At 40.7% G+C, this 19,408-nt stretch overlaps 1 protein-coding gene and 1 pseudogene across 1 annotated transcript; both read left to right on the top strand.

The window, feature by feature from the left end:
* The first annotated feature begins 998 nt into the window (after nt 1-998).
* Nucleotides 999-2,620, top strand: LOC115022412 (solute carrier family 22 member 13-like; annotated as a pseudogene).
* Nucleotides 2,621-7,129: 4,509 nt separating this feature from the next.
* LOC115022498 (1-phosphatidylinositol 4,5-bisphosphate phosphodiesterase delta-1-like) lies at nt 7,130-18,743 on the top strand. Its single transcript, XM_029453498.1, has 15 exons — nt 7,130-7,624; nt 10,697-10,855; nt 11,556-11,784; nt 11,879-12,008; nt 12,271-12,499; nt 13,888-14,089; nt 14,482-14,626; nt 14,718-14,870; nt 15,030-15,176; nt 15,289-15,448; nt 16,606-16,722; nt 16,834-17,012; nt 17,152-17,284; nt 17,747-17,896; nt 18,064-18,743. Exons 1-15 carry the CDS (start codon nt 7,591-7,593, stop codon nt 18,153-18,155), a joined length of 2,259 nt encoding a protein of 752 aa, XP_029309358.1. The 5' UTR covers nt 7,130-7,590; the 3' UTR covers nt 18,156-18,743.
* The last annotated feature ends 665 nt before the right edge of the window (nt 18,744-19,408 follow it).

The raw sequence follows: 19,408 nt of genomic DNA, 5'->3' as shown, positions 1-19,408 counted from the left end.
CAAATGGGTCAGGTTGGGCAATCTTTTGGCTGGTATGATCTACTTCATCAGAGACTGGAGACTGGCTCAACTAATCACAGCAGCTCCACTTGCAGTTGTTGCTATTTACATATGGTGTGCACAAAAACCTTTTTATTGCCTTTTATCGTTTTATTTGTATACGATAGAATATTTCAACTGGCACTTTCCTTGTTTCTATTAGGTTTATTCCAGAGTCAGCCAGATGGTTGTTAAGCAGAGGGAGGACAGAAGAGGCTAAGTAGCTGATTGTCAAGGCAGCATTCATCAACAAACGCACTGTTCCAGACTCTCTGTTGGAAAAGGTATTGAAACTTCAAGGTGGAGTGTGCGATTCTAATCCAATAAACTTTGTCAAAGTCAGTTAATATTTCACAGTTAGCTAGAAACCCCTGTCCACAGGCAGGTAAAAATGACAGCAGGAGAGCAGCAACGTGAAAAATAAACCATTTAATGGCAGCACTCAGCTTTTCAGGCAGTTTAAAGCAATCCTCTTTAGTACTGGCACGGCCGAACTCTGCTTACCTTCCGGGGTCAGACGAGGTCTGGTGTGTGTGGTGTGTGGTGTGTGGTGTGTTCGTACACCGCTCACGTTCTCAGTGCAGGACACAGCATACTGCAAAAGCAGAACCAGGTTACCATCATGCTTATATAGTGTTGCTGATTACCTGATTCTGTCCAGCTGTCTGATCCCCAGCTGAGCCACTCCTGACTCCCCTCAGCAGGGGGCGCTGTGACCACACCCCACTGCCACACTCATAAATGATAAAATCAGGATTTTCCCTGCTATTATATGGGGCACAGTAAATCACTTTAGTGAAAACAAGACCAACTCACTGTCGCGGCTGTTAACCTCTTAGAGTGTGCGGGCCCGTCTCTGGCTGGCTTTTTTTGTCCAGTGTTCATACATAGCCCTGGTTCTAACAGCCAGGACAGGCCAAAGGCCTTGGATGTATAAAGAGAAAGGCAGTTGGAGCGAGATGGAAGGTAAATCTGGAAGATGTTAAAGTTTCCAATGAGCACTGAAGGGAGGGGTGTATCTTTATCATTGGCAGTACAACATGCAGCATTTATGTGACAAAAATACAACAAGAATAACAAACTTTGTTAGGAACATGCGGTTGTTTCCACTCAAGACTCTTCTTTTATTTTATCATGTTCAGTTTCTGACTGACCACAGACCAGGGATGACTTTACATATTATCTATAAGTTTCACTCCACTCGTTTTTTTCAATACAAATTATTTTCAAATCATCTCTACTGACCAGATATTTCTTTGTTGTAGCATTCGGATGGTAAGTAGAAATTTCCAAAATCTCTACTAAGTATTTAATAAAAGCAGAGCTGGACAATATATTACACATTTAAATGATTCCAGTTCTGTATTAACACTGAATACTAGTATTAGGCTATTACCTATGATTTATAGTCATTTTATAGTAGCAGTTATTCATTGCATATGTATTATGCAAGTGTTAAAATATATAGATACAATAAATGACTAATCACACATCTTAAATAATGAAGCAACTGTTTAAATTGTTGTGCATGTGTTGAGAATGTTTATATAATGCAGGACATCTTCTGCTTTCTTCCTGTTTTTAAGGTTTTCATTGAACCTTGCCACCTACTCCCTGTACCTAAATATGGGAAGCTTTGGCTTCAATGTTTTCTTGACACAGTTCATGTTTGGTGCTTTTGAAATGCTAGCTACTTTACTCTCAATATGGCTGTTGGAGGTTTTTGGGAGAAGAATATCACTCATATCAACACTTCTGACAGGAGGACTCTCTTGTATGTTCATCCTGGCTGTTCCTAAAGGTAAACCATTTGGTTTGGTTAGCCAAATGACAATAAGATGTTCATGTCCTGTTTGTCAAGTTTAATGTTTGTTTTATGTTTTCAGGATATGCCATTGCTGTTACATCTTTAGCTGTCGCAGCTCGTTTTTTCCTGATCTGGTCTGGTCCTGTATGTGCTGTCTATATGCAGGAGTTGTTTCCAACATCTGTTAGGTAGGTGTTCACAGTTTATGCTTAGCCTCTTGTCTTTGTGTGAAAACTTTCCAGACCAGGGTAAAGCAGCATTTAAATATAAAGTAAATTACTTTATTAACCTGAAAGTAATCAGAGTTTACAAATGTGCTGTCTGTTTGATTAGGATGTGTTATAATGCTATACGGCCCCCTTTCAGACAAACAGCCATGGCTTTGGATCTCTAGCTGCAAGAAACAGGATCATTTCTTGCTCCAATGCTCAACATGTTGGCCGTGTACCACTGGTCCATACCCACCGCTGTCTTCAGCAGCTTTACACTGGTCAGTGGAGCTCTTGTCTTCCTGCTTCCTGAGACCAGAAGAAAAGAGCTTCCCGAGTCAGCCGATGAGGCCGAAACAAGAGGTACTGTGGCAAATATGTTCCATCTCATTAGACATGTTGTAATCTCTTGATTTACTCATTTCATCGCGGATAACCTTAGTCATGAATCTATTTCTGTCTGTGTCTTTCAGAAATGTTACCCCACAAACAGACTCGAGTCCTAATCAAGATTCAACCAAGCTGTAGACCTGTGTCTGATGGTTTAGTCTTTAAAACTGCGTAATGCATTTGCTTTACACTGTAGATCACTTACTAGGCATGGGACGATAGATAAAATATTAATGTCATGACCAAATAATTGTGATTCATAATATAATCCAATCAACAAAATATGCTTAAAACTCAAAGAATAAACATTAAACATTTTATTTTAATGTTCAGCATATTATTTTGTTAGGAAACAAATATTTTATTGCATCACAGATAGGACGGCCATTTTTTCTAAGTGAACATCCTCTTAGTGAAAAAACAAACAATCGAACAAGGTTATCAATCATAAGGTTTCCCTTCATAAATAAAGGATAAATACATTTTAAAAGCAACATTGTCTGTTCTTTCTTACATAATTCCTGTATTTTACTAAATCAGGATCTATTTTTCACTTCTCTACCGTGATAGAAAGTATATAATGCAATTCAATAAAACAATTAAATATGAAGCTTATATAGTTGTGTTAACACTGTCCTGTTAGCTGCTTCATTTACTTTCAAAACAGACAATCAAACAAGTACACACTCTAACACGTTCTGATTGCCAGCATTATCATGAACTGATTTTTCTTAGTTCATACTCATGAACAACTTATTTTTAACAACTTCTTTTGAAAAATACATATTGTATCAGTCTCTGCACAAGCAATTTGATGACACTGCATACCACCAAATGTTTAATATTATGATTGTTCTTGTTGTCTTTAAAGGGTACATATTATGAAAAACTCACTTTTTCAGTACTTGTGCACATTCGAGTATCTTGGAGTACCTACCAATCCACAAACTGTGAAATAAAACAACCCAGTCAGTTTTGTGTGGGCTTCCTCAGTCAGAAAACATGGGATTCAACAAGCCATTCACATTTGGCTCCCCTTCCTATGTCAAATGCAGGCTCATTAGAATATATTGTCCCCCATCTGAGTATCTCCACCAACGGCTTGAGAAATACCTGTCATGATTCCTGGTTTTCCTGTTTCCTGTTTTATTTTAAAAAGTTCACTCCCCTTGTGTCCTGTTCAGTTTTTACATCCTGTCTTTGTATTTTCCCTCCTTCTGTGATTGTTTGCCCTGCCCTGATTTGATCCTCCTGTGTCCAATCACCCTTCTTTTGTTCAAAGGCATCAGTCACGTTACCTGGACTAAAGTATGAATCGCTCACTATAATCCGTGTCATACCTTCAGCAAAAGAGCACCACCCTCTCCCAACAACTGACGAATCTTCACACAATACAAGTCTAAATTGCGTTAGTTAGCCGTTTAGCTTCATGACTTGCTAAGGAGCCATCTCACTAAAGCTCGCCAACTAGCAGAAGCCTAATTAATTAATTTGGCCTAGCTAGAAGGAAACTCTGCAGGGCTGTTAACCTTCCTGTCATGTAGCAACGGGCTGAGACTGGCCTTCTGTTAGCTAAAGACATGCAATGCTAGTTGGCTAGTGGCAACCGACACCGCTGTAGAGACAGGGGAGGCTAGGATGCTAACTTTAGCAAGCTAAGCTACTCACCTATCACCTCATTGAGTTCGTAATCATCCCTGTCGATTGTCCAGGATTGAGAGGACTGGTCGTCTGCCATGGTGTCGTTGTTTCAACTGTGTAAACAATGCTTCTAAATAGTAACAGAGACGCTGTCTGGAATAATATCTTTGTGGTTACTCCATTCGGCTCCGGTGATGCTGGCTGCTGCTGTTCCGCTGACAACTCCTACCGCTCTTGTCAACACAACCTTACGCACGACTGACGCAGTATTACGTACGAACTCAGTAGGAGGAATAGAGACGTCGCCATCTTGAGTGTGGCAAAGTCTGCCGAAAACCCGGAAAACTCGGAAACAGAAAACAAACGAAGGTGGAACACAGTAATAAGTTACTGACATGTAGTTCACGGACCATGCCGGTACATTGAAACATTTTAGTCTTCAGACAACAGATACGTTATTCTTACACTTCGCGCATGTAAGTGTGCAGAGTACACCCGATAGAGGCCGCTAACGCTTATACTAAGCATGTGCCTTTTTGCCCAATTTTTGCTTAGTTGTGTACAGTGAAATTTGAAAGACCTATAGGAAATACCACAAGAATAGATGAGAGGAGTATTCTGATCATTCATTCAAGTAAAAGTAGCAATTATAAGTAAAACTCCTGCATTCAAAAAGTAGTAAGCATTATGCAGAATGGCCCCTGGCATTGGCCATTCTGCCAAAATGCTTGGCTCCTTATTATCGACGTATTAACATATTAGCGGTACTTAAATGTTGTAGCTGGTCGCAGTGGCACTAATCTTAACTGATTAGTATAAAGCTGGCAGTTTGATCTATAGCTATTCGTTATTTTGTATTGAGTATGTTTTGTACGTAAAATCTTGAACATTAAGTAGTAACTATAGACACAGTGAATGTAGTATATGTTGCTTTTAAATGTAGTGGAGTCTAAAAATAAAGTAGCATAAAATAGAAATGTTGAAGAAAATCACAAATACTTAAAGTTGTACAGTAGTGCAGTACTTGATCACTTGTTGTGGAAGGTTTATTTGCAGATAACTTTAATCTTTCAATCTCTGTGTTGGAATTTGGAATTTGCCAAGAATGTTCATGAAAACCAGACGGACAGTGGACTGTGCTATAAACTCAACAGATGCAGAGTTCATAACTCTGTGTAGTTTATTTTAAATATTTGCAGCAGATACCCACACCAGACAGTTGTTAACATATTATCTTTGTATTTATTAATCTTGATGTAACTTCCTCTTTGGGCTAAAGTTTGGTAACCCAGGAATTGCATAATCTATGTCACTGACACACTGCCATGAGACATTAGGATGTTTTGGCAGCAGATGATGGGATCAGCAGTGTTGGGGAGTAGTGAACTATATAATTAAACTAGTTGTGTAACTATATTTTGCAGTAGCTTGATTCATGTAGTTAAAATTACTTTTTTGCTATTTTTTGTGTAGTTATCTACTGAAACTACAAACCATTCTGGGCCACAAAAGGAAATAAACATTTTATTTACAGTTGCCTCTCTACTGTTGAACCCGCTTTGACCAGCCATGACCCCCTTTTCTTTGAATATAAGTTAAATATTTTTTTAGTAGGGCATTTTATTTTTTTGACCCGTGAACAAGTATGCACTTTTTGAAATATGTTCAATTAAGTGGCATTTGTTTTGCTGGCATATGAATTTTTATATTATAGGTTGTTGTTATTTTGTTTCACAATGACAATTTGATCCTTTTAGTAGTTTTTTAAGTAGCTTTAGTTAACCAAACTATAGTCCTACCTGGGGTAGCTTGCTGCAGTTAAACTTCTTCCACTGAAGTAATTGGCAGCTTGCACAGCTATGCTTTCAAAGGAGCTTCCCCAACACCTTGTATAAGTGGTATGTGAAGAAATATTGGGGCCTGTTCTTGCTTGTACAGGCACAGACACCAAGCAATGACACAGACTTGCTAAATAGGAGAAGTCACTTACCATTTTCCATTTATAGCGTTTTGAAGTTTGATGTAATGTATTCCATTGTCCACTAATGAAAACACAGCTTTGCCGCAAAAGGACTTTCCCTGGACTCATTGATTTTTACAAAAGCACGTCGACTAATTTGGCCGTGCAGCTGGCCAGGGGATGGCTAATGGTTAAGGCTTCTTTTTTTATTTAAAGAACTGGGACAGAGTAAAATGTGTAACAAGTAATGGTCAAACAATCTGATCGGAGAAATTAAATATGTAAGAAGTCTCTCATGCCTCATCAGGGAGGCCTACTTCCAGATGCCCTTGAGCAAAGCACTTGAGTCCAAATGGCTGACATTGAGCAGAAAAGCTCCAAGGTGAAGATGTGTAAATGTAATACCAATATAAAATGTTTTCTTGTCTCTATTGGGGAAAAGTGAATAAAAACATATATGTATTTTTAGTTTCTTATGCATTTAAGAAAATAATCCACTTTATGTTCTCAAACATGCGTCCAAAAGCATGATACAACTAAAGACAAGCACTCTGTTTTCTGTCTCCCTGAACCTCGTGGGTTGGAAGTGGTCGGCCCTTGCCCGGAAGCTCTCCCCTGATGCTGCATTAAAGCTCACTCATCCTGATGCTGACAGTGCGCTGAGGGTAAGCCAGGCCTGAAAGAGAAGTGCTGAGAGCCACAAGAGCCCCAACGCACCAGCGATCGCAGTGCTATTATCCTGCCAAGGCTAAGCTGCACATGAAAAGGAAAGCAAAAAAAAAATCATCTGTCCCATTCAGTGTAACCAATATGCTCCAATTCACTGTCAACTATGTGGCCGGGCAGCGAGCCAACTCTGCTGTTCAGTCTTCTTCATCATGTTTACCTTGTGCTCAAATGAGGAACAGGTGGCTGCATGAAAATACAATACAAGCCAGAAGACAACTATAGAAGGGAAATGATCCCACTGTATGAATATTAGTTATAAAACCTGATCTTGAGGCTTACGGCTGCTTCTCAGGTGAACATCCCCTCCCTGTTCAGTCACAAATAGAGTTTCCACTAGGTGAGGAATTGGCCCTGGAAGTGCTTTAGAGAGCAGCATTATAAAAGGCCTACTTAAAGTTTTAATTTTCATTTCATTCTACAGGCGAAAAGACCAACTATTAACATGGCATGCTTTAAATGCTGGCTGTTAAGTCAGTATGTTTTGTTAACTAGTCCCATATCTGGGGGCAAAAGCCGGTGTTAGGTGTAACCTACCCTGATGTGACATCAGCAGTGCTGTTTGCATGGCTGACTTGTCAAACCGGTGTTGGAACCTTTAGGAGTGCTGACACCATTCAGACTGCCGCGGAGAATAGCACCTATGTCGCCGACTTTGGGTGTGTTGTCCTAAAACTCTGTTCAACAATCCCAAACTCAAAGGTTTTCATCATTGCGCACATGGAAAGAAGGAGCAATTTTCGCTGAAACGGCGCATCAAGTGAACGGAGGAAAAGCCAGACCTTACTGCGTAAAATAAGAGATACAATTCAGAAAGGATGGAAACGAATGGGCTCGAAAAGAAAAACTACGGTAGGACATTTTTTTAAATTGTGCTAATTTAAATGGCATGTGAGTTAATTAGAATGGCTTGTAGGCCTACTCACTTTTCTTACATTTTTAATGGTTGCATTCAAACATTTTTCTTCGCTTACTGCGGTTATCTGCTGCATTGAACGAAATGTTTTACGAATAAGATCACCAGTAGACTAGTTTATACAGTGCCAAAAGGTGTGGCTCCTGTAATGCAGTCTAGTTTCACCTTGCTGCAAACAGAAGTGTTGCCAAACCAAAACCGCTCACAGCCTTAAGAGATGGAAAACAAACAACTACTGCAAACACTGTTATCTTTGGCCCACATTTCTCTCTTCAAAATCTACTTTGTTTGTTGAACATGGCCTGTTTCTTAACACGTTTTTAAAAAATAAAAACGAATAAACCTGGTTAAATCACAGCATATGGCAGTACCGCCATGTTACCGCTAGATGGAGCCCGCGAGTTAAACAATTAGACAGAAGAAGACTGAGCACAACATGCAAGCTGTAACTTTATATCTAACTAGCTAATTAAAGCATTGTTAAATGTAGTTAAAGGTATACTTTTAGACGTTATACATAATTAAATAGCTTCACATAACCACATTTTAAACGTTTATTCTTTCTGTCTTTAGTGTCACGTAAACTGATTCTGTGGCCAGTGTTGGCTAACAATATATAATTAATGCATTGTGACATTTGAGGTTATTAGCTCGCAGCTGAGTTTGGGAGTAGTGAACTACAATTAATTTATTACTCACTACATTTTGCAGTAGCTTGCTGGTAGGCCTAGTTCAGGGGTCGGCAACCTTTACTATCAAAAGAGCCATTTTGGCCCCCTCTTCCACCAAATAATATTTGTCTGGAGCCGCAAAACATATTTGATAACGCAGCTAATAATTTGATATATAGTTTTACTATATTTGTTGCATTTATGAAATTGCAGAATGACAATAAAGGAAACTGTTGAGATCGTATTGCTATTTTCACCTGTTTAATCAAAGGAAAACACCAAACTCTTTAAAAGAGGAGAACAAAATACACTGGCATGTTTAGGCCTACACACAGAACTATGCAGGTATATTTGAGTCCTCCCCATATTTGTTAAATCAAATGCAAATAAAATTAATATCATATAAAAATACACAAAACAATAAAAAAATACAATATACAAATGAAATGAATAAAATAAAGTAGCCCACTTTGAAAAAAAAAAAAAAAAAGTAAAGCTGCAACCTAATAGCTTAAAAAGAGTCAACATAAAAAATAGGCCAGTTTGTATTTAATTATGTCCGTTTCAGTGTGTTATCATCCACATGGAGGTGGTGTTCATTCCTTTGGCTTTTAAACAATTCACGAATGTTTGTTCTTGAAATGTCTTTCAACATTACATTCTCTGTTTGCTCATTTCTCGCCACATATCAAGCACACAGGTAAGCCAGCATCGTTGGCAGTGAAAGAAAATGTATCTGTCCACGCAGAATTAAACTCCTCCGAGACTTTTCTTTTTTTGGTTTTATCCATGTTAGATATCGAGTTAGACGGGGGTCTGAAACTCAAGATGTGCCACCTGCAGGGAAAGACGCCCGTCGACGCAGGAGAATGTGACGCATATTTTAGTGGACAAAATATAATCAAGAAATAACATATATCACCTCAAACTCCAAGATAAGAGGTGTTCCCTTGAAAGATTGTCCACTGTGCAACAAAAAAAAAACAGAAAAATAAATATTTTGTTCTATGTTTTGTTGTTTGTTGTCAAAGCTAAAGGGAGCCACTGCAGAGGGGTTAGAGAGCTGCATGTGGCTCCTGAGCCGCAGGTTGCAGACCCCTGGCCTAGATAAACTACATTCATATACGGATAGTAGTTAAATAAAAATTATTTTACCAACATTACTGACAAACAATGCAAACAACTATGGCCCCTAAAAGGGAAGGAATTATGTTTTATTCACCATTGCTTATCTATTGTAATTAAACTGCCTTTGACCCCCCCCCCCCCCCACCCCCTGGCCTAAATTAAATCTTTTTCTTATTGGGGAATTTAATTGTTTTGGTTTATGTATGACCTGTGAACAAGTGGACACATTTGGAGAAAAAAATCATGTGACTTTTTAAAATATTATATTTTGTTATAATTTTGTATCACATGTACATCGACAATGTTATTGTTTTTACAAAATAGTTTGAACTACTTTTTCTAACTTGTAACATACAACTACACATAAGTAAACTTACTATCATGGAAAGTCTTTTCATTCGCATCCCTGCCAGGATTTGATAAATTATTTATTTGTTAACCTCAGGTTGTTATGGGTGTCTTCAAAAATGGTCAAACTCTCTTCACAATTGGTCAACTCGTTTCCCCGAAATATCCTATGAAGTTACTTGAAAACACCAACATTTAGCATAAACCTGAAGTTTAAACCCCATCCTCACACACAGCTTCTCGGCTGAAGTAGCCTACGTGTCTGTCTCAGCCGACAGAGATGAAGTGCACTTTGAAAGGGGCTGGTGCACGCCCTTCCACACACTGGTTGGTCCCTTTTTATATACAGTTTATGGTCGGTCCCTGCGCCTTGCGAATGTGAACAGTCCGGCAGTGTTTATCAGCACCTCAGGGCAACATGAGTTGCCTGCAAAGCCAACAGAAACTCAGCAGATCTGAGGAAATACTCCGCTATGCCAGAAGCCAGGAGGTGATACAAATGAACCTAAAGCTCATCGGTAGGCTGCACTGCAACTATTTGAACAATCTTCTTTTAGGACATGTGACCACTCCAGGGTCTGACTACTTGCTTTGGTGTCGCAGATCTGAACTTGTTTTTAAATGTGTAAAGTTATAAAACTTTGCATGTTGAAGGGCTTTTAATCAGCCAGCATGTGTTGAGTGTGGACAATCACAGGCAGTTTTCTGATGAGATAAATTCAGGTAAAGGGTAAGAGAGCAGGGTTTAAGGTTTGACTCAACTGACATGTGGATTGTGTAAAATTGTCTTCAACTTGGTAAATTTGCAGAATTGTAGTGTTGAATCTGTTGAATTGTACTCTCTGCTCCTCGGTTTCACAGGTATGGAGAACGATACGGACCTCCAATTCCTCCTGAAGGGGGGAGATCTCCTCAAGGTGCGCTCCCCGTCCTGGAAGAAGACCCGCTACTTCAGACTCATGGATGACTGCAAGACCATGTGGCGCGAATCAAAGAAAATCTTCAAGACAAACCAGACCTGTGAGTGCTGCTGCTGCCGTCCCAGCTTCCCACCTACATGTGTGTGTGTGAGACACACGAGAAAGAAACTCTTGCACATATCAGTGTGGTGTTGTGGTGGACACATGCCGCGCAACTCTTATTTACCTGTAACCTAACAACATTTGTGTGTCCAGTGCTAATTCAAGTAAAACTGAAAAATATTATGTCAGTCTGAAAGTCCTGTGTATTATCAGACCCAACTGGGTTGCTCATGACAGTACTGATATGTTTTGTGGGTGTGTTTATCAAGATAGGGATTTTTTATAGCGTGTGGAGGAGTGGTTGAAATGGCTCCGGTTTATATACCTTGGATGACATCCATCAACTGTTCTCACGTAGTCTCATTTTGATAACGGCATTATGGTGATGTGTTTTATTTCTATCGCCTCGTGTGATCACATGCACCCTTTTAAAGGTGCATCCAACAACTTTACACATTAGTGACTCAATAAATAGCAGCTGTTGAAATTCAGTTCCCACAAACTTGTAATGTGAAGTCAGTAAACTGCAAACATCAGGTTTATGTTTACCAAGCAGGCTGGTCTGTGATGCCTGAAGATACTAAGTACAAAAGAACTACCATTTGTTTTAGCATATTGTATGAGTCCTAGGGCAGGAAATTACTTCACTAAATGATATACTAGAAGAGTAAAATAACGTTTTCAACTCCTGTCTTCAGTTGTCATCAATGACATCTCAGCAGTGCGAATGGGCCGTCAGTCAGACGGCCTCAGGAAGTACACGGAGGAGCAGGTGGAGAACCGCTGCTTCTCCATTATGTTCAAGGGCCACCGCAAGAACCTGGACCTCATCGCCAGCTCAGAGGACGAGGCTAGGCAGTGGGTCAACAGCCTGCAGAAAATAGTCTCCAACATGAACAACCTCAGCAGCCAGAAGAACACAGAGCAGTATCCTTCTCATGATAGTGGAGCTTAGACTGTGAACATTTCTCTGTGGTTTAGGAAAAGATGGCATTATATCCTTACATGACAAACCCTTCAGTTGGCTCTTTAGCTGCCTGAGGAAATCAGACGAGAACAAAGATGATAAGCTGAGTCTGTCGGAGATCAAGGACTTCCTACGTCGGATCAACGTCGAGGTGGATGATGACTTCGCAGAGTTGCTGTTCGAGGTGATGCCGTCAGAGCTTCTTAATGATTTCTAAATATCAAACTAATGGTGGATCCTCAGGAGGTATAAGAAAACTATAAAAGTCATCGCCGCAGTGTCCATAAATAGATTTAAATGTATGATTTAAGCACAAGATAGCGTTGTAAGCCTGAAGAAAAATAAGAAATGTTCACCTAATCCCTACCCTCTTAATACCAATAAGATCGTGTTCAGGTTAAATGTAACGTGTTGATCACCTTTCATGTGACTTTTCCATCATACAGAAATGTGACAAATCCAATTCAGGATACCTGGCCGGGGAGGAGATCCAACATTTCTACAACCTGTTGACCCATCGAGAGGAATTGGATGTGATTTACGGGGAGTACGCTAAAACAACGGGCTTTATGAGTCCTCAAAACCTGGTGGACTTCCTGATCAAAGAACAGATAGAGAAAGCCACGCTGGCTGATGCACACAACATTATCCACAAGTATGAGCCGGATGAAAATGGTCAGTACCCTTTTTGAAACGGCAGGTTTTTGTTTCAGGGTGTTACTCCATAGTGAGCTGCTCAGTCAGCATCACAGCTCTGCTGGATTTCTTTACATATAATAAGGGGCTGATACACTGCTGGGTTGTGATATATTAATGTGCTGTTAAATTAATGAACTGCTCTGAGGGTTGAACCTGGATTAAAAGAATAGCTAGACATGTAGAGAAACACTCTTCGCTTTCTTGCCAAGAGTTCGATGAGAAGATTGATACGACTCTCCATGAGTGCTAAATATGGAGCTAGATCCCAGAGACAACTACTTTAGCTTAGCATAAAGACTGGACTCAGGGGTAAACAGCTAGCCTAAGGACGAAGACGTACTTACTTTTAAAGACTCGTTTGTCTGCCCATGATCGTATCCTACCGACCGTAACGTATCCTGCGTCTGTTTCGAGCGTTGGTAGTGTGCATCATCATAAATTAACACTTGGTTAAACTGCAAGTATATCTGCGACTTAACTAATCTAACAATACCTCTAAAGCCAGAAGTCTAATGTTTAGTTTTCTGCTCTGGTAAATCACTTGTTTTCGAAGCGTCTTTTTAAAGTGTGGAACAAAAACAGATGACGTGTGAGTTTCACAGTGATTGGTACTCCGCTGAGGACATTTTGTGTCAGGTTTACGAAACCTATTTAATGGTAAGATGTGCAGAACATAACTCTGCTGCTTCGCACATACGGCCAAATTCACAAAGAATGGATTGCCATTAAAAGCACCATGAGTTGAGTTTCACCTCATTTTCTTTCTCATGTATTGTCAGAAATGACAAAATATTTCATGACACAACTGTCACTGAATCCCAAAACAATTGAGTTTGAGCATTCACCTGGCCACAGTCACTGCTGCCATGGTCAGTGGAAAGTGTGCGGCGCTTCAGTTACAACCAACTCTCGGAAGATGCTAATAATTTCACCGTAACTTCGTGCGGCTATCTGCGCTTATCTTTGGTCAATTGGACTGTTGTTGACACAATGAGTCTCAGTTAAAGATAAAGGGTCCAACTTAGCGCCAAATGTAAGCATACAACCTCATTAAATATGTGCAGATGGCACCGCAGCACCGAGGCGTTTCTTTTGTTAGCGGCGCAGTTGGGGGTGCATTTCTACCTCTGCAGGAGTTTCTGTTTGTCTCATTTGTGCAGGTTTAGTGGCCACAAAAGCCACAAAATACATTTGTAAATCCGCCCGATAGTCTTTTCAGCAGGAATTTGTAATCTTGGTGTTCAATATAAAATCATCCCAGGGGGAAATCTGATCCTTTTAAGGGAGACCGTAAATGTTTTACACTCGCACACTGGATGAATTACTGGATCCCTGGTCACTGTTGTTCTGCCGTGTTCTTTTAGCCAAGGAGAAGAAGCTGCTGTCCAAAGATGGCTTCCTCATGTACATGCACCAGCCAGAGGCCTTAGTCCTCAATCCAGATCACAGAGAGGTGTACCAGGACATGAGCCAGCCTCTCAACCAATACTTCATCTCCTCCTCGCACAACACCTACCTCATGGAGGATCAGCTACAAGGGCCCAGCAGCACGGAGGCTTATGTCAGGTAACAGCTGTAAAAGTCTGTCCTTCTTTCAGCTGCTGTAGCTGGAATGTACTGATAACATCTCTGCAGTCTGCAGATATTAATCCATTGTTTAGTCTCTGGTTATCTCTCTATCCCAATGTGAGCAGACTGAGGCCTGTGGCCAGGAAATGATTTTCAAATGGAACTTTTCTGATCAGAAAACATCATTTTGTACATTTTTGTATCTTGGACAGTCTGTCTTACTAAACAAGACATTGGATGACATCGCTTTGGGCTCGTGGAAATTGTAATGCATTTTTCATAGCCTTATAGATATTGATCATCTAAATGCTTATGGGTTCATTAACGACGACCCTCGGGCGGCTTCACAGAGCCTTTCTTTAGTCACTGATGTTGGCTGTGGCTCTCAGGGCTCTGCTAAAGAGCTGCCGCTGTGTGGAGTTGGACTGTTGGGACGGATCAGATGAGGAGCCAGAGATCTACCACGGCTACACCCTCACCTCTAAGATCCTCTTCAAAGACGCCATCAAAGCCATCAAGGAATATGCCTTTAAGGTGTGTTTAGTATCCAGTGATATCCATTTGCGCTCTACGTAAGTTTTCATGTTCTGAGTTCTCTGTGTTTTCTGTCCGGTCGTCCCACCAGACGTCCGATTACCCGGTTATCCTCTCGTTGGAAAACCACTGCAGTGTGAAGCAGCAGGAGGTCATGGCCCACCACATGAGCTCCATCCTGGGCAGTGCACTTGTCACTTCCCCCCTGGGGGACGGCATGCCCACAGACTTCCCATCTCCTGAGGTTTGTATCTTATATATTGGTGGATTATCTTTTTTGTCCTCTGTTACCACTCACTGTGTGTGTGTGTGTGTGTGTGTGTGTGTGTGTGTGTGTGTGTGTGTGTGTGTGTGTGTGTGTGTGTGTGTGTGTGTGTGTGTGTGTGTGTCTGTCTGTCTCCAGGCGCTGAAGGGGATGTTCCTGGTCAAAGGGAAGAGGTTAAACAAACTGGAGGCCAGCTTTGCGGCCGAGGCGAATGAAGATGTCGACGCGGACATGACGGAGGAGGAAGAGTCAGGCGATGAAGACGAGGAGCAAGAGAAAAACAAGGTGGATGGCGGCGACATCAAAGGAGAGCAAATAAATGATCTCTTTTTAACACATTTATTGCATTAGCAGACATTTCTTTTGTACTGACACTTCATTTCCTTTTAATGTGCAGAAGAAGAAGAAGCTGAAACTAGCAAAAGACCTGTCCGACATGGTGGTGTACTGTAAGAGCGTCCACTTCAACGGCTTCGAGGAGGCCAGACAAAACCTGAGCTTCTACGAGATGTCGTCCTTTAAGGAGCAAAAGGCCATGGGGCTGGCAGAGGAGTCGGGTGAGGAAGACTTCAGGCTGAAGTGTTTTAGTGTCACGTTTTATTACATGTAATTTAGCTGACTCTTTTGTCCAATCGAAAGTGCAAACAATCATGAGGATACAACTCCGAACAGCAGTTGTAAAGTACATTAGCTTTAAATATTATCTTGGGAAGTTAAACGTACAGGTTTTTTATAAATCAGTTATTGAAGCTTTCTAAATTTCCCATCAATTAGTCACTTTAGAACCTCATTAGATTACTTATTAAAGATTTAAAATGTAAGATTTTCCCATTTAAAATGTCTAAAAACGACTAGACCTATGTTATATATGTTGTTGAGATGTGTACTTACATTATCCCAAATGTTTCCAACTATTTTAATTTTAATCAAGGTAATGGTGGGTTTAAAGTTTCAGCGCTGTCTGCCAGAAGCCGTCATATTGACTTTCTAACCAGTTTTAAGCCTCATTGTTACGATACATTTCTTAAATCTTAGTTGTTTTTTACTTTATATTTTCACTGGATGAAGAATTTAAGTCATCAGACATCTGGATCTGAGCAAATGTTAGCAGCAGCCAAACAGCGTCAGGATATCACAGATTTTGGATGTGAAACTGCTTTATTCAGTGTTTGTACTGGTTTTAATCACCTGGTCCGTGTGTTTTGGAGAGGAAGAGACCTCTGCGGATAATTCGGCTCCAGGTAAAAACCTGCCTAAATGATGAACAATGACGGAATCTTAACCGGGAGAAGCTGACTGTGATGTAAAACTGGCACGATCCAACGCTACTTAAGGACTTTTGTTATTGTTTTGAAAAGAGAAACCACTAGTGGCAAATAATTTCATGTTGTGCGTTTAAATTCTGAAATAGGGCTGACCTGGAAACTGACCCAAAGACAAAGTATTTACAATCCACAAACAGTTGTTTAGAGCTCTGTTAACTCATCTACTGAGCAGTTGTGAAAACAATAAAATTAAACATTTCTTCACCTGAAAGGATTTTGACATCCGATTAGACCCCAGTCGTCCTCGTGGTGATTAGAGTTATGATGGCACCTCTGTCAGAATAAAGTGCACGTAATATACAAAATTGTTTAATGGTAGAAAATTAGGTTCAAATAACGTTCAGCTCAGGAGATAACTCTGTTCCTCTGCCTCAATGTTTTCCCTGCAGCTAATTCCTACATCCACCATAACATGGACAAGCTGAGCCGCGTCTATCCAGCCGGCTCCAGGACCAACTCCTCCAACTACAACCCCGTGCCTCTGTGGAATGCCGGCTGCCAAATGGGTACATAATACGAACACAAGGAGGGACTAACAAAATACAATTTAACTAATGGGAGGCAGTTGTTTATTTTTGATTCATCAATGTCTCTGCTTCTTATTATTTCCTTTCCAGTGGCCTTAAACTTCCAGACAACCTGCACAGACATGGACGTAAACCAGGGCAGATTCCTGGTAAATGGAAAGAGCGGCTACATCCTGAAACCAGCCTACATGAGGGACGTAGCCACGGAGTTTGACCCCATCACGCTGACCCGAGGAGACTGGCTGAAGCACAAGACGCTCCATGTCATGGTGAGTGTTTCGCTGTAATAACACACACGGACATTATGTCCAAGCATTCGCTGTCGTGTCCCGTTCAAAATCCGGCTCTTCGGTAATGTGCAGAAGAATCTTTTATCATGTGGCACAATGTCTCCCCATTTGTCATCAGATTGTGTCAGCCCAGCAGCTCCCCAAAGTGAAAAAGAAGATCTCCTCCATTGTGGACGCGCTGGTGAAAGTGGAGGTGTACGGAGTGCCGGATGATGTTGCTGAGAAAAAGACCGATGCTGTCGAAAACAATGGTACCGCTTCTTTCAAACGCTATACACGCGTGTTTTCTACTGTACTTTTACTTTTTAATGCAGTTTACAAAAGGCAGATATTGGTCATATACTTGCATTTATTTTATACTTTTGGAGGTATATTTTCCTTTTTTTTCAGACTATTAGCTGATTAGCTAAACATTTTTAATCACAGTTACAATGTCCTGACTTCAGGATTATGTAGAGTCATGGTGTCTCTACAGCTAGTATGTTTTCTGTTTTGCACATTTCTAAAAAAAAGGTCAGACAGAGAGAAAGGAAATACACCTAATGTATTCACGCCCTCTGGGGATTGTTTCGAAATGCATTGTGGGAAGCGAGAAGAGCCTTTGAAGCAGAAGTAGGCGAGCAGGTTAAAAGATCACCAAATAACTTGTGGACTGCATCAGAAATTAATGACTCATGACTTCTGTCTCACTGTTTTTCCTTTTTTGTCTGAAGGTTTTAACCCACAATGGAATGAAAACTTCCAGTTTGACGTGTACGTGCCAGAGCTGGCACTGGTGCGCTTCACCGTCGAAGACCACGACTCCACGTCTTCCAACGAGTTCATCGGGCAGTACACACTTCCATTCAACAGCCTGAAAATGGGTGAGTTCAAACCGCTGATAGTTGTTTGTTTTCACACTTTATTAATGAACAGAAACGGGACTATCCCTTCTCTGGCCGAGCATAGAGAACTCCGTTCACACTCTGCAACAAAGAGCTCTTCATATTTTCTGATGACTGACTGCCACCTCTTTGTGCTCCCAACGCAGGATACAGACATGTGCCTCTGCACAATAAGAACGGAGACGTCCTCCCCTCAGCTGGACTCTTTGTACACATCATGGTCGTTGATGCCGAGTAACGTCACCCCCTGGCTTGTGCCTCTGACGGACACAGGACCTCCATTACACAGCCACGCTTATGCTTTTTTTAAATTGTATTTTATTTTTGCTCTATAGTTTTTTAGTTCATGATTAACCTATTGGCTTAATTCCAGTAGTTTCTACTCTAAACATCAAATCTTCTCAAGGGACAGCAAAACCCTAACCCTGCAACTGGACACAGGTTGTATTGGTAAGGCGTGTATGTGCGTGCAAATAGTGTGCATACACACTCCATATAAGTCACATTACAGGGACTGTTATACAAACTTAGAGTTGGTTTGTATGAGTTGCACTAGTGTTATAACATGTTCAGTTTGCGAGGCCATTGGATTTTTAAAAAAGATGGCTTGTGTCCCTCATTTCTGGTCAGTTAATGTATTGTCTATTTAAATATTTTTATTCATATGACCATTTTATGAATATTGGAGAAACGCAACTCAACATGAAAAGTAATGTGCTTCGTCTTCAGTCATTTTTAATAATCAAGTGTGATTATTTTTCATGTGACATCATCACGATTACTTCTTTTTATAAATCAAGATGAAGTTAAAAGTTTTAAACATGAACACCTGTCTCGATGTTGTTTTTCCAGCACTTTGAAGTAAAACAGTTTCACTTATCTGAAGGGTGCAACTGCATAAACGTTGCATCTGTAGTTGTATGACTTTGAAGAATCACCTAATCACTGGGGCTTCTCATCCAGTGGTACTATGTGGAATAATACGACGAAGTACAGCACTTACCTGTAACCTGCCAGTTCACCAATTCTGCGACAATAACAAGCTTAGGGTGCATACAGAGCAAAACCAAGTGTCTTTTTGAACCACTTTATTATATGCAAACAGGAGAAGAAGGAAAGCTGTTTGGGGCTGAGCCACTTCAGCCTTTCCACAGAATAAAACCATTGACCCAGTAAACTTTGGATGCACACACCTTCAGCACACAGAGCGTCAGTCCAACAATCCAAAGGAAGTGAGGGAGGTGCTGCACCTACATGCACAGCTCGTGGGTTAGCTTACGGTTGAATGGCATAATTACCTTTGACTAAAGTTAGGTTATTTAATGTCTTATGTACTTATAGCAGCTCTGAGAAATCTTGAATACCAACAATGGATCACGCAACGTCGTGAATGTGAAAGTGGTTACTTTTAGTGACTATCCAGCTCTATGGAGCCTTCCAGTCCACTGTGCTAATGAGAGCGGTGCGGGAAATTATGGCATGAAAGCAGAG

This window comes from Cottoperca gobio, chromosome 17 (genome assembly GCF_900634415.1).
Source record: "Cottoperca gobio chromosome 17, fCotGob3.1, whole genome shotgun sequence".
NCBI classification, from domain to species: domain Eukaryota; kingdom Metazoa; phylum Chordata; class Actinopteri; order Perciformes; family Bovichtidae; genus Cottoperca; species Cottoperca gobio.
Note: the sequence above shows the minus strand (reverse complement) of the source record. Positions and strands in the feature narration are given on the sequence as shown.

What these genes read in the sequence shown, in the direction of transcription:
- LOC115022498 (XM_029453498.1), top strand. Translation starts at nt 7,591, where the DNA reads ATGGAAACGAATGGGCTCGAAAAGAAAAACTACG. An exon ending in GGGGCTGGCAGAGGAGTCGG is followed by an intron (nt 15,449 to 16,605) that starts GTGAGGAAGACT and finishes TTTTCCCTGCAG; the next exon opens with CTAATTCCTACATCCACCAT. An exon ending in GAATGCCGGCTGCCAAATGG is followed by an intron (nt 16,723 to 16,833) that starts GTACATAATACG and finishes TTTCCTTTCCAG; the next exon opens with TGGCCTTAAACTTCCAGACA.